This window comes from Emys orbicularis, chromosome 1 (assembly GCF_028017835.1).
Source record: "Emys orbicularis isolate rEmyOrb1 chromosome 1, rEmyOrb1.hap1, whole genome shotgun sequence".
Classification (NCBI taxonomy): Eukaryota; Metazoa; Chordata; order Testudines; family Emydidae; genus Emys; species Emys orbicularis.
Genome location: NC_088683.1, coordinates 139,121,419 through 139,136,903, shown reverse-complemented (window position 1 = coordinate 139,136,903; position 15,485 = coordinate 139,121,419). Strand labels below are relative to the sequence as shown.

General features: G+C 41.8%; 1 protein-coding gene across 1 annotated transcript in view; it reads right to left on the bottom strand.

Moving 5' to 3' along the window:
- The window catches only part of ANO2 (anoctamin 2), a 309,476-nt gene extending 299,774 nt beyond the window's left edge, over positions 1 to 9,702 (bottom strand). Inside the window, exons 1-2 of the mRNA XM_065411472.1 lie at positions 9,442 to 9,702; positions 5,598 to 5,793 (exon numbers count right to left, since the gene is read on the bottom strand). Coding sequence (XP_065267544.1) covers positions 5,598 to 5,793; positions 9,442 to 9,702 — 457 coding nt within the window. The remainder of the gene's footprint in view (positions 1 to 5,597; positions 5,794 to 9,441) is intronic.
- Between the last annotated feature and the right edge of the window lie 5,783 nt (positions 9,703 to 15,485).

The window sequence follows — 15,485 nt, the reverse complement described above, 5'->3', positions numbered from 1 at the left end:
AAATCCCTTCCCTTTTTCTAAAGATATAATTACCAGACTCAGTTTAAAACGATTCTTCCTATGAATTATAGTTCTTTTAGGATTCTGCTTTGAAGATTGAGAAGCTAGACTGGACAAAGCACTAGCAAACGTGCCGTAGGGATTTGTCCTGCATTGACCCCATGGAGATGATCTTGATGATCGAAGAGGTCTTGTCTGTCACCAGTTTCTTTGATTCCTAAAAGGTGCTAGTGGGAGTGTATATTAAGCACAAAATACTCTCTCCGGTAACTCCGCTGTGTTTGGGGCAGTTCCACACCAGATATAATTTTGGCACATTATGCATTTTTGTCCCCCACGTTGTGATTATAACATTTCAGGGGCCTTGTAATAGACGGATCACCTACTCAATGAGAGTGGTTTGTTCATGAGTTTATGATCTCTTGTGTAAACACATTGAACATTACTTGAATATGCAAGAGCTGTTGGCATAAGAGACCCGTAATGATTCTCATAAATCCATATTGGTCTAGAGCAGATGTACATAGGCCTGTAGCTCGGGAGCTCCAAGCAGCTCATTTCCAACTGTGTTGCAGTTTTGCTCACTAAGAGAGGCAGCCAAGGGGGAGCATGGCTCTTTGCTGGCAGTACCTGGATTGGACGGACCAACCAACCCAGCACTGGCTGAAGCCCCAGGGGCTACAGCTGTTCTCCTTTGATAGACTCTCAGGGTACATCTACACTATCCGCCAGATCGGCGGGTAGTGATCGATCTCCGATCGCTCTGCCGTCGACTCCGGAACTCCACCACGGCGAGAGATGGAAGCGGAGTCGACAGGGGAGTGGCGGCCATCGATCCCGCGCCGCGAGGACGCGAAGTAAGTGATTCTAAGTCAATCTAAAATACGTCGACTTCAGCTACGCTATTCTCGTAGCTGAAGTTGCATATCTTAGATCGATCCCCCCCCAGTGTAGACCAGGCCTCAGGCACAAGTACTCCCCTGTCACTGAGAGCAATGAGCACAGCAAGAATGGACCTGACTGGGTGGAGATGCTCACCCCCCTCCCCCCGCCCCCCAGCAAACAACAGAGATGCATGCAGGACGGAGGGGCAACTGAAAGATGAAGAGGAGGGAAGACTAGGAACATGGGTGGCCAAAGGTGAGGAGAGTACAGATTTGAAAGAGCACCGAAGAGCAGAGAGCATGTAGTATTTTCTATATCAGGAACATTGCTATCCAGGAAGTTGGGGCTTTCACATACTTGGGTGTAGATGGTAGTTTGGCAAGAAGACTACTTCAGTTTTATAGCTTATTACAATGTCCCTGTTGAATTTTTGCTTGTGTTTAGAATAGGATTTGTGTGTGCCTCATGGAAAATACCAGAGTTCATTTTCTCGTTGTGGGGCAGTATCTGTCGCAGAGCATGCTTGCCTCTGGCAAGTTCTGTTGGCCTAGAATGGCTGGATATTCCCAATGTGCTTGAGTACTTTCACATTAAAATCTCTTTAAAGCTAAAATTTAGACAGTCGCACTTGACATTCAAGTTTTTCCAAAGAGGACACACCCCTTCTCCTCGCTTATATTTTTATATTTTTCTACATCAGCCAAACTTGTCCCTCCTACTTTAAATGCTGGCCATATAGCTGACAATCACATGAACAGGGTGTGTGCATGGGGGAGTGTCAAGGCTGTATCCCTACTTTGAACTTTAGGGTACAAATGTAGGGGCCTGCATGAAGACTTCTAAGCTTAACTACCAGCTTAGTTCTGGTCCGCTGCCACCATCCCAAAGCTAATTCCCTTTCCTGGGTAGCCTTGAGAGACCTTCACCAATTCCCTGGTGAATACAGATCCAAACTCCTTGGATCTTAAATAATGAGAAATTGACCCTTCCCCCCTCCTTCCTTTCACCAACTCCTGGTGAATACAGATCCAAACCCCTTTTGGATCTTAAAACAAGGAGAAATCAATCAGGTTCTTAAAAAGAAGGCTTTTAATTAAAGAAAAAGGTAAAAATCATCTCTGTAAAATCAGTATGGAAAATAACTTTACAGGGTAATCAAACTTAAAGAGCTCAGAGGACTCCCCTCTGTCTTAGGTTCAGAGTGTAGCAAACAAAGATAACCACTCTAGTAAAAGGTACATTTACAAGTTGAGAAAACAAAGTAAATCTAAGACGCCTTGCCTGGCTTTTACTTACAATTTTGAAATAAGAGAGACTTGTTTAGAAAGATGGGGAGAACCTGGATTGATGTCTGGTCCCTCTCAGTCCCAAGAGCGAACAACCCCTTAAACAAAGGACACACACAAAAGCCTTTCCCCCCCCCCCCCAAGATTTGAAAGTATCTTGTCCCCTTATTGGTCCTTGGGGTCAGGTGTCAGCCAGGTTACCCGAGCTTCTTAACCCTTTACAGGTAAAAGGATTTGGAGTCTCTGGCTAGGAGGGATTTTAGTACTGTACACAGGAGAGCTGTTACCCTTCCCTTTATAGTTATGACAGGGAGATTGTCAGTTTGCTTGTGTAGGGGACAGGGGAGTGGTATTTGTCTTTGTACATGAGACTTCATCTGCTTCAGTGGGTTATGAGCAGGACTTAAATTCAGCCAGAGCTGTCCAGAGTGGAGCTCTGGTAAATACTTTCAACCCCTTAGAGTTTTTATACCATTTGCAGGGAATCTGGTACATATTCTATGAGAATTTAAGCCCTGGTTATGAGCATCTACTGCATTGACACAGAAACTAGTTGAAAAAATTAAGAATACTGAGTTAAGCCAAATTCTATTTTCAGTTGTACACTGCACACCATGCATCACTCTGACTGCTGAAAAGGGCCAGAACCATGGGCAGTGCATGCACTCCCCGTTTGGGGAGGCTAGCCTCTTGCCCCTCCTCTTCTTCCCAAGGCTCTGCCCCCACATCACCCTTCCACCCCGCACTCTCACTGGCCAACTCACTGGCACAGCCCCAAGCCCCGGCCAGCTGCCGGCGCCCAGAGCAGTCCGTAGGAGCCCTGAGCCCAGGCCGCCCAGAGGAGCTCTGAGCCCTGCCGCAGCCCCTGCCCCAGAGGTTCCGGGAGGCTTAGCCTCCCCCAGCCTTCATTACCTGCAGCCCATGCTCAGAATAGTGTGCATCCCATCTCTGAGATTAGAATCTGACCATCCCAGTGCATGCACATGATCTTTGTTTACACAATAGATCATTGATCTGAGGACCTTTTAAAGGGAGTGAGCCAAGTGTAACTGTGCCTCAGTGGGTCACAACGGAGGATGCCAAATTCAGAAAAAAATGCTGAGAAATAGGGCAGATACAGCCCAAGACTGGTGTCTAATCCCCCATAGGATATACCAAACCAGCAACAAAAGTAAACTTTTGTTTCACCACACTGGCTAACAAGAAAACATAAAGACTGTTTTCTCAGGCATTCCAGTTCTTATAGCACCACCAAAAACACTGGATTCAGAGATGAGTGGTTTTTTACAACCAGTCTCATCAAATAATTCGGATCTGGCTGGTCCTTTGGGATCAGAACACACCCAGGTCAATATATAACTTAGATTTTACCCAAAAATCATGCTGATGCTAATCCTTTAGTATCTAAAATCTAAAGGCTTATTCATAAAAAGAAAGAAAGAAAGGTGAGAGTTAAAAATTGGTTAAAAGAATCAAATACATACAGTAAGTGCAAAGTTCTTGGTTCAGGCTTGTAGCAGTGATGGAATAAATAGGATTAAAGACAAAATGGATGTGTTTCCAGGCCCTTTTCTAGCTTTTGCCATGTTGAAGGCATCCCATTGTTCTTACTGTTGAAAATTACAGCAACAAGATGGTGTTTGGAGGCAGGGCTTTGGAACTGTGCTCCAGCTCCGCTCCAGCTCCAGGCAAAAACCTGCAGCTCCACTGCTCCAGAGCTGCTCCACGCTCCAGCTCCAGGCTCCGCTCCAAAGCCCTGTTTGGAGGTACATGGGCAAGTCACATGTTCATGCCCAATTTTGCTCAGTCATTGCAGGAAGCCATTACCTACACTCCAGACAGCACATTTACATGACAGTCCATTCACTGTAGATGGGCATCTCCCATAGTCCACTGTGAACCAAGTGTTTCTTGATAAGCCACTTAATTTGAATAGTCCCTTCAAGATGTGCTAGCTAGCTACCTTGTGGGCGGTATCCCAGGAGCAAACATTTGAAATACAGGTATAAAGCCAATACTATAACTTCAAACACAAAAATGATACATGCAGATAGCATAATCATAACCAGCAAATCATAACCTTTTCATAGACACCTCACTTGACAACCTTTGTACAATATTTGCTGCCAATATAGAACAGTGATTGCAACAATTATCTATATGTTTATATTTTAATTAGATAACATCACACCCCCAATGCAAAACTGATGCAGGAAGTGGTGTCCCAGACATTACTGAATGCATCATGGGAACTTCCCATTCTTGGTTTTGTATTACTACAGCTTCTAACCCAATATTAGAAGTATTAGTATATAACAGAAATGGTTTATCAAAATTATGTTTAACGATATTGTTGAATCCCTTTACAAACCCAAGATAAAACTTGGTTAGACCAATAGTGGATTGGATCTGCTCTTGCAGCGCAATTCCTGTATGTTTCATGTGATCTTGCCAAGAGCTAATGAAAATAGCTAATTTATTCATACAAGCTCTGGCAAATGTTTGGAACCCAATTAACATCAAGTCAATGTAGATATTAATGTTCTCTGTAGTGTAGGAATCTTGGCATTTAGCCATGAAAGCAATGTGGTAGTGTGCCTCAGTTTCCCGTTTCGTACAGCACTTTAGATCTGGAATGTCTTTTCTGCTGAGAAAATCTTCAAGACTATTCATAGGCATTAAGTGTGAAATTTCAGTATCACAAGGCCTTTTAACATAAAGTGTGTTCTTATGTATCCTCTTAACATGTTTAAGGGTTTTTCCAAAAGATTAGGCACATTGTACATTTTTACCAGGGTTGACATAAAAATCAAATACATTAGAAGGTTAAACCTTATCAGTAACACTAAATTTGTTACAAGTCAGTGATTGTAAGTATCTTGGTCATACCATGTCTTTTGTCTTACTAAATCCCTTGGCTGGCCAGATGTGTCCTCAGTGCTACCAGCTATGGGGCAAATCTTCCCCTTCCCTTGTTAGCCAGGTAGGTTGTAACAACCCAGACACTAACTTTCAAATTCTCATTTGCTACCAATTTCAAGGCTGGGTACTCATTCTTCCTATCAGCAGGATTGGGTCCTCCCCCCCACACACACACAGTTTTTTTTTTTCTAGAAGGTTGAAAACTGAACCTTCCTGCTTACAGGAACTCCTTTGCTGGCAAGGTGTGTTCACGAACTGCAGTTCCTCTGTGCTATGAACATCTACACAGACACTCTCCTGCATGCTTATGGATCCACCAGCAGCAGCTTAGAGACTGGACTTGGACTCTGTTTTAAAGAGATACCAAACAAATCCAAAGTGTCTAAGGGTGAGAGTTTGCCTGCTCTCCCTTGCATCTTTGTGGGTTCAGTCATAAGGCTGTGCGCTTTGAAAAACCAGTAACCCAATCTTTCCTCAGTACCTGAGTCACCACACACTGCTTACCCAAAGAATTAGCATGGAGACATTCATGTTCCAACAACATAGTCTCCCCAACAGGCTGACCAAACACAGCCACTTGGTTATCATAGGGCTGTTTAAATTCCCTGACAATTTTCATTCCATCTGAAACCTTCTTAAAGCTATCCACACTGGATCTTTCCAAAGCAAGGTCAGTGGATCTATACACCTCAGAAAGACTCTGGCAGTTAGGAACTGAAACAAGTCTCCCAAACAAACTGTTGCTTTCTCTATACAATGATTCACCCTGAGTTAACTCAATCAAATCACTTCCACACCCCTCAGTTGCAGCAAACTGCTTGCAAAAACTACCAAGAAGATTTTTCTCTTCAGGAATCTTTCAAAGCAACAATTCTTCTTTCACAGAAATTCTGCCCTTACCCCTTTTCACCTAGGACTTGCTCTAAAGCAGTGGTGGGCAACCTGCGGCCCGTGCCACTTCCTGCAGCTCCCATTGGCTGGGAATGGCAAACCACGGCCACTGAGAGCTGCGGGAGGCCGTGCCTGCAGACGGTCAATGTAAACAAACGGTCTAGCGACCCGCCAGCAAATTACCCTGACAGGCCACAGGTGGCCCACCACTGCTCAAAAGGAACATTTTCCTGAGCAACAACAGACTCTTTCTGGGTTTCACTTAAATCCAGAATCACCTCTGGGACAACTGATAAACTTTTAAGTAGTATTAACTGAGAAGCACCTTCTGTTTGCTCAACAGAAAAAGAACTGAAGAGAAACTTTTCCTCAGCAGGCATGCTGCTGCTGCTATTCAAAACAGACAAATAACACTGCTCTACAGCCAAAATGCTTCTGAAATAAATGTAGTCAAACTTTACTAATTCTGGGTCACTGAGAACGAAAATGATGCTTAAAATTGTTGATTGGCTCTAGTTTTCAAGATATGCTATTGGGTCAGTATATACGACCCTTGACTTGGGAATGGCGGAGGATAAGTGAGTTATAAAGGGAAGGGATCTCAATTTAAACCAGAAATGACTAAAATACATCTTTGACTGGATCTATGAATAAATCTATGACTGGGTTTGGACAGTACTTGCTTTTTAGGCAAAACAATGAATGATGCAATCTGAAGCTGGTATTGCGTCATACATGATATGAATTGCATCATGTTATTCCTAGAAGTCATGGATGATGCAATCATAACGAAGCTTACATCACTCTGCTGAACAAACTTGCCCTATATCAACTCTAGAAATCATACAGTGTCGTGCTCTCTTATTTGTCAGTGTTTGATTTTGCAAAGGTACACATTTCTGTTTAGCCAAAGTGAGCAGAGATGCCTCGTACTTGTGTGAACAGTGCAGATAACTTCTGCTATGTTTGTGGTGAAGTGACTTTTGCATCACAAAAGCGCAGTATAACCACTATGGTTAAGAAAGCCTATCACCTTTATTTTGGCTGCAAAATTGGAGATCAGGACATGAGGTGGGCCCCACACATATGCTGCAACACTTGTGCAACAAATCTTCGCCAGTGGTTGAACAGGAAAAGGAAATCTATGCCTTTTGCAGTGCCAATGATTTGGAGAGAGCCAACAGATCAGACCAGCAATTGTTACTTCTGCATGGTGCCTCCAGTTGGGAAAGGTGTGTCAAAGAAGAAAAAGTGGACTGTGCATTATCCAAGCATTCCATCAGCTATACGCCCAGTACCCCACGGAGAAGGACTGCCGGTTCCTGATGCACCAGAATCATTCTCACTTGAGTCAGATGAGGAAGAGGATGAAACTTCTGGTCCTGAACCATCAATGTCACAGGACCCACATTTTCTCCCATCCTCCTCCTCTGAACCACACCTCATAACACAAGGTGAACTGAATGACCTTGTCAGGGATTTGGAACTACCCAAGAGTAAGGCAGAGCTGTTGGGCTCCAGACTACAGCAGTGGAATCTCCTGATGTTAGGGTTTCCATGTTCCGTGACCGTCAAAAGGATCTTGTCCCATTCTTCTTCATGAAAGGTGATCTTGTAGCCTGCAACAACATCGATGGTGTGATGGCAGCCCTCAACATCGTTCACGATCCAGATGAGTGGAGACTGTTCATTGATTCATCGAAGACGAGTCTTAAAGCTGTTTTACTGCATAATGGCAATGTTTTGCCATCAATTCCAGTTGGCCATGCAGTCCATATGAAGGAAACCTAGGACAACATGAAACAACTTTTGAGGTGCATAAACTATGACCAACATCAGTGGCAGCTTTGTGGCGATTTGAAGGTTGTTGCTCTCTTGCTTGGTCTGCAGACTGGATACACAAAGTACTGCTGTTTTCTCTGCGAATGGGATAGTCGTGCAAGAGATTCCCACTACATCAAGAAAGATTGGCCACTCCGACAGTCATTGGAGCCTGGGAGGAAAAGTGTTCAGCATCCACCGCTTGTTGAATCAAGGAAGATTTTGTTACCACCCTTACACATCAAGCTGGGTCTGATGAAGAACTTTGTCAAGGCCATTGACAAAACACAAGCAGCTTTTAAGTACCTCCGTGGAAAATTTCCAAGGTTAAGTGAAGCTAAGATAAAGGAAGGTGTCTTTGTTGGTTCTCAGATTTGTGAACTTCTTCGAGATGATGCATTTGACCATGCACTGCGTGGCAAGGAAAAGACGGCATGGAAAGCCTTCCAGTTAGTGGCAATAAATTTTCTCGGAAACAAGAAGGCAGACAACTACAGGTTGTTGGTGGAAAACCTCCTCACGGCATACAAAAGCCTTGGTTGCAACATGTCACTAAAGATACATTTTTTGCACTCTCATCTAGATTTTTTCCCCCCGAACTGCGGAGCAGTGAGCGACGAGCACGGCGAGCGATTTCACCAGGACATTGCAACAATGGAGAAACGCTATCAGGGCAAATGGAGCCCATCAATGCTTGCAGACTATTGCTGGACAGTGACAAGAGATGCTCCATTTAATGAATACAAGAGACAAGCCAAGAAGCGCCGAGTAGACACTGAATAGGACTAAACTATTTACAGAATAGTTTTTTGCCTTTTGTTTCATAATAAATTTTATTTATATAACCCTTTTGCTGATTTTTAAAGTGTTACATAAACAGAACAGGTGAAATATTATCATAGTAAGCAACCATAAACACATGAAAAGACCTAGGTTTACAATTTATGATTAAAACTCTACTATCTACACAATATACATAGACATAAAATGTAAAAACTTAAATATCTTAGAAACAGTAGCCAATCAGTTGTTTTAATTGTCATATTTGAATTCAGCACATCAAAATACATAATAAATAGCACATTTTATCTCTGAAGCAGACGTCTTCTCAAAAATTGTAGACCAGTGTAATTGGAGATAACCTTTCCTTTGTCCCAGCACCCAGGGTTGATTTCAGACACATACCTGGAAAGTGATACAGCTTCTGTAACAGGCAAGTTGCCCCTCCCAACAGATAAACTGCTATTCTCCACAATAGAGTCTCATTACACTGAGCTACTTTAAGAAAATCGCTTCTCCCTTTTTCAGGATGACTTTCACAAATTTTACTTGCCAACAATCCATCACTAATAAAAAAAATCTACCCTTTTCTTCCTCAGTTAGGGCTTCAACTTGACCACTTCAATCTGTTCTAGAGAAACATTTTCCTGACCAATGAGTTTTCTCTGTGCTTTATCTAATTCCAGATTAACTTCTGAAATACTAGACAGACATTCAGAAAATTCATTTACACATAAACTGCTTTTTTGCACAGACAAACAGCTATTTTCCACCTTCCCCAGGTTAGAGTCACCCTCTCCCTGGCCATAGCAAAACTGGTTAAACACAGGCAACTGCTCAGAGTCATACAACATACCAACATTGTTATAAACTGGACTTTCAAGATGATACAGTTTCTGCCATTCTTCCATTGCTCAAGTCTAGCAGTTTCTTGTTGCATCTGCCGAACCCTCTCCTCAGCAGCAAGCTGTTCCATATGCCTTGCATGGGCTTCTTTTTCCAGCTGGGCCAGGGCTTGCTTCTCTAGCATTCTAAGTTCTGCCAGAATTTGTTCAAGACACAGGCTGTCTCTCAGGGCTTGCAGTTTCATTGCTTCTGCTGATGCCACCTGGCTCATGGTCACTGATCTTTAACTTTAAAACTTAATATCAACATTCAAATTTTAATAGTGTGGGGTTCTGATCCAAAGCTTAATTGACCTGGTTCTGTGGATCCTGCCGACTATGCTACTGTAACTGTGCCTCAGTGGGTCACAACTGAGGATGCCAAATTCAGGATGAACTGCTGAGAAATAGGGCACATACACCCTAAGACTGGTGGCTAATCCCCCATAGGATATACCAAACCAGCAACAAAAGTAAACTTTTGTTTTACCACACTGGCTAATAAAATATAAAGACAGTTTTCTCAGGCTTTCCAGTTCTTATATATCACCACCAAAAACACTGGATTCAGAGATGAGTGTTTTTTTACAACCAGTCTCATCAAATGAAAGATTCTTCTGATCCCAAAGGACCAGCCACACATCCAGGTCAATATATAACTTAGAACAATGATCGGCAACTTTTGGCCCGCGACCCGCCAGGGTAAGCCCCCTGGCGGGCCGGGCCAGTTTGTTTACCTGTCACGTCCGCTGGTTCGGCCAATTGCGGCTCCCACTGGCTGCGGTTCACCGCTCCAGGCCAATGGGGGCTGCGGGAAGCGGCGCGGGCCGAGGGATGTGCTGGCCGCGGCTTCCCGCAGGTTGCCTATCCCTGACTTAGAACTTACCGAAAAATCACACTGATGCCAATCTTTTAGTATCTAAAATCTAAAGGCTTATTCATAAAAAGAAAGAAAGGTGAGAGTTAAAATTGGTTAAAAGAATCAAATACATACACTAGTTGCAAATTTTTTGGTTCATGCTTGTAGCAGTGATGGAATAAACACCTGGCTTAAGTCAAGTCTCTGGAGTACATCCACAGCTTGGATGGGTCATTCAGTCCTTTGTTCAGAGCTTCAGTTTGTAGCAAAGTTCTTCCAGAGGTAAGAAGCAGGACTGAAGACAAAATGGATGTGTTTCCAGGGCCTTTTATAGTTTTTGGCATGTGGAGGGCATCCCATTGTTCTTACTGTGGAAAATTACAGCAACAAGATGGTGTCACATGTTCATGCCCAATTTCGCTGAGTCATTGCAGGAAGCCTACACTCCAGACAGCACGTTTACATGACAGTCCATTCACTGTTGAAGGGCATCTCCCATGGTCCATTGTCAACCAAGTGTTTCTTGATGAGCCACTTAATTTGAATAGTCCTTTCAAGATATGCTGGCTAGCTACCTTGTGGGCGGGATCCCAGGAGCAAACATTTGAAATACAAGTATAAAGCCAATACTCGTAACTTCAAATATAAAAATGATACATGCATACAGATAGCATAATCATAACCAGCAAATAATAACCTTTTCATAGACGCCTCCCTAGACAACATTTGTACAAGATTTGTTGCAAATATATAACAGTGGTTGCAACAATGATCTATATGGTTATATTTTAATTAGATAACATCACACCAAGCCATCCACATAGTATATAAAGAGTGTGTGTGATTTACCTTTCTTATACTGACCTCTCTCCATCCCAGCCCCCAAAAGCCATCTAAAAGGCCTTATTTTCATTTACCCTGATGTAAATAGGGAATATTTTTTCTATTGAAAACAATGGGGGTAACGATGGTATAAAACTGGTATAAAACTGATGTTAACAAGATCAGAGTCAGGCCCAGAATCTTAAGGACTACTTCACAATATGGACTGTGATATGAAGCATGTTACAAGAATAATAATTTTGCAGAGGACGGGGCTAGTTGGGGTGGCATAATAATTAGGGCTGTCAGTCGCAGTTAACTCACACGATTAACTCAAAAAAATTAATCAAGATTAATCGCAGTTTTAATCACACTATTAAACAATAGAATACCAATTGAAATTCATTACATATTTTTGGTTGTTTTTCTACCTTTTCATATATATTGATTTCAGTTACAACACAGAATACAAAAGTCTACACTGCTCACTTTATATGATTTTTATTACAAATATTTGCACTGTAAAAATGATAAACAAAAGAAATAGTATTTTTCTATTCACCTCATACAAGTACTGTAGTGCAATCTCTATTGTGAAAGTGTAACTTACATATGTAGATTTTTTTTTGTTACATAACTGCAGTCAAAAACAAAACAATGTAAAATTTAAGAGCCTACAAGTCCACTCAGTCCTACTTCTTGTTCAGCCAATCTCTAAGACAAACAAATTTGTTTACATTTACGGGAGATACTGTAATGCTGCCTGCTTCTTATTTACAATGGCCTGAAAGTGAGAACAGGTGTTCGCATGGGACTTTTGTAGCCGTCATTGAAAGGTATTTACATGCCAGAAATGCTAAACATTTGTATTCCCTTTCATGCTTCAGCCACCATTCTAGAGGACATGCTTCCATGCTGATGACGCTCGTTAAAAAAATAATGCATTAATTCATTTTGTGACTGAACTCCTTGGCTCTGTTTTACCCGCATTCTGCCATATATTTCATGTTATAGTAGTCTTGGATGATGACTCAGCACATGTGGTTCATTTTAAGAACATTTTCACTTCAGATTTGACAAAACGCAAAGAAGGTACCAATGTGAGATTTCTAAAGATAGCTACAGCACTTGACCCAAGGTTTAAGAATCTGAAATGCCTTCCAAAATCTGTGAGGAATGAGGTGTGGAGCATGCTTTCAGAAGTCTTAAAAGAGTGACACTCCGATGCACAAAATTACAGAATCCGAACCACCAAAAAAGAAAGTCAGCCTTCTGCTGGTGGCATCTGACTCAGATAATGAAAATGAACATGCGTCGGTCCACACTGCTTTGGATTGTTATCAAGCAGAACCTGTCATCAGCATGGATGAATGTCCTCTGGAATGGTGGATGAAGCATGAAGGGACATATGAATCTTTAGAGCATCTGGCGTGTAAATATCTTGCGACGTCGGCTACAACAGTGCCATGAGAACGCCTGTTTTCACTTTCAGATGACATTGTGAACAAGCAGCAAGCAGCATTATCTCCTGCAAATGTAAACAAACTTGTTTGTCTGAGCAATTGGTTGAACAAGAAATAGGACTGAGTGGACTTGTAGGCTCTAAAGTTTTACACTGTTTTATTTTTGAATGCATTTCTTTTTGTACATAATTCTACATTTGTAAGTTCAACTTTCATGATAAAGAGATTGCACTACAGTACTTGTATTAGGTGAATTGAAAAATAATATTTCTTTTGTTTTTTACAGTGCAAATATTTGTAATCAAAAATAAATATAAAGTGAGCACTGTACACTTTGTATTCTGTGTTGTAATTGAAATCAATATATTTGAAAATGTAGACAACATCCAAAAATATTTAAATAAATGGTATTCTATTATTGCTTAACAGTGCGATTAATCATAATTAATTTTTTTAATTGCGTGGTTAATCGTGATTAATTTTTTTAATTGCTTGACAGCAATAATAATAATACTACATCTCTCTCGTACAGCATGCTGAGTCCCAAAGCTCAGAGTAAAGATATAAACCCCTGAAATCAATGAGCTATACTACAAACAACTGTGGAATTTTTAACTATACAAACAAAGGTAATAGTGCAACAATATTAACAATAAGCATAAGCCTAATCTTATACATTAGGGATTCAAACTTTGCATGTTTTATACACCGAGGGGACTTGTTTTGTACATATGGGAACTGTGAGTTTATTACATCTTAATACTCCTCTGAAAGTAAGAGAACCACAGAAGAAAAGAGCAAAAATCCAGTATTACTCACTGCCTGTGACTTGCTGTCTCATGCAGGTCATACAAACTGTCCTTGACTTATTTTTGAGACTGCCATTAGAAACCAAGCCCTGCTTATAAATCCAAGAAGACATTTTTTTATGGGCCACAGTTATTGGCCCCTGAAAATAAAATGCACTAAAGGAAAACAGCTGGAGTCCATACAAGATAGTCCTTGCCCTCCTCCCACTCAATTACTTTGTCTCACAGACAATTAAGAAGCAGAGGGTAAACTTACCGTGTGCTTGTGCTTCCATATTGCTGTGAGCACTTTGGCTGGAAGTTGCAATAGTACTAAGAAGATGTGGCTATGTTGATAGTGTGTATAATCTGCTCCTGGTTCTGTACTGGCTTAATCTGTGAACAGCACTAGCAGCTATTTCCATCCCAGCTTGAGCCTGCTTTAAGCAAACTACACACTGGAGCTAATTAGCCAGACCTTCTGTTTCAGTAATCACCATTACCGAGGGAAGGGAAACAACCACCCACAACCTGAGAGGCCATGGCACCTCTTTGCTGAAATTCCAGCATCTTTCCCTCCTGATTCATAAAGGATCAACAACAACCTGGCATAGTCATTCCTAACAACTCACTGGATGGCAAGAGGAGGGAAAATAAACACAAAGCCAGAGCTTTAGATCATATTCAGCTCTGTCTCAAAAAGACATTGCTGCAAGGATTAGATGTTCCTGGTTTCTTTCTCCTGCAAACAGTTCAGTTTGTGTCTGCAAGACTCTGCTGTGCTACCTGGTGGAAGGTAAGTGGGGAAATTTTTTTATAAGGCTGCATCTCAGCTGCTCATGTTACTGCACTGCCCGGACGCTGCACACTCGTTCCTGCATGAAATATTCAAGGGATTATCTTGTAATCAACTGTATAATCAGACCAGGCAATGGGTGCTGCTTAGCCTTCAACCCTGGGGCTGAAGCAATGTTTCAGGGAGACAAGTCATTGTTGACTTAGGTTTTCCTTGAGAGAGGAATTTTATCTCATTGTGAAAAGCCAGGGGAAAGTCATTGTTCCCCCTGGAGTCCCAGGTCTTCCTCTCCCTGAAGCCTAAAATCTCTCACTGCCACTTCTTCTCCCCAAGGAGAATAGGAAGAGGAACAGCTGCAGGAGCAAAAATGAGGTTTGACTAGAAAGTTTCTACAGCATGAATTAAATAACCAGCTAGTTTAGCACTGCTTGCAATAATATAATATATTATACAGACATTTCCTTCCTCTGATGGGTTTAGGAGCAGTGATAGAACAGTAGAGAATCCACCCACCGAGTATTAACATCACAGAAATTTCCATATGATTCCTTCACTGGGAAAGGATTGGTTTATGACTGGTAAGGGTGTGTGTGTTCGTTTGTGTGTTCCTTCTTAGCAGAACACCTGTGTGCTGCATGCACAAAGATGCTCACGTCAGTTTGACCTCTGACCAGTTTAAGTCTGATTGCTGCCCTAGTCCTAACACAGCATCTAGCACTTTCTACATCATGAAATAGCAGGATATGCTTCAGCTGGACTGAAGGAAATAAGACTAAAAACAGTGCCTAAGGAATCATCCCAAGATTTGTTCATCTTGGCTAATTTATAGTCAATGTTAGACATGGTGGGCCTGATACTGCTCTCTCTTACACTAACTCTCTTGATTTTATAGAGTGACTCCTGATTTACTGGGGTGTGACTGAAAGCACAATCCGATTTGTCATCTAATGGCTAGAGCAAATGACTGGGAGTCTTGACTCCTGAGTTTCATTCCTGACTGTGTCATAGATTATTTTGCGGCCTTGGGCAAGTCATTTAACTTCTCTACACCTCCACCTACCCATCTGTCTAATGGGGGATAGTAACACCTAGTGTTCCTCACATGCATGTTGTGATGCTTAATCCATTAATGTTCGCAAAGTGCTTTGAGATACTTGGATGAGAAGTGCAAAGCAATACCATTCATTGAGAACTGGTAGAAAAAACAGACAGATTTTGTCAACAAATTTCAAATTCAAACAATTTTTTGACTGTCTCTATTTAATCTCTCATTTAGAGTGCAAGGATT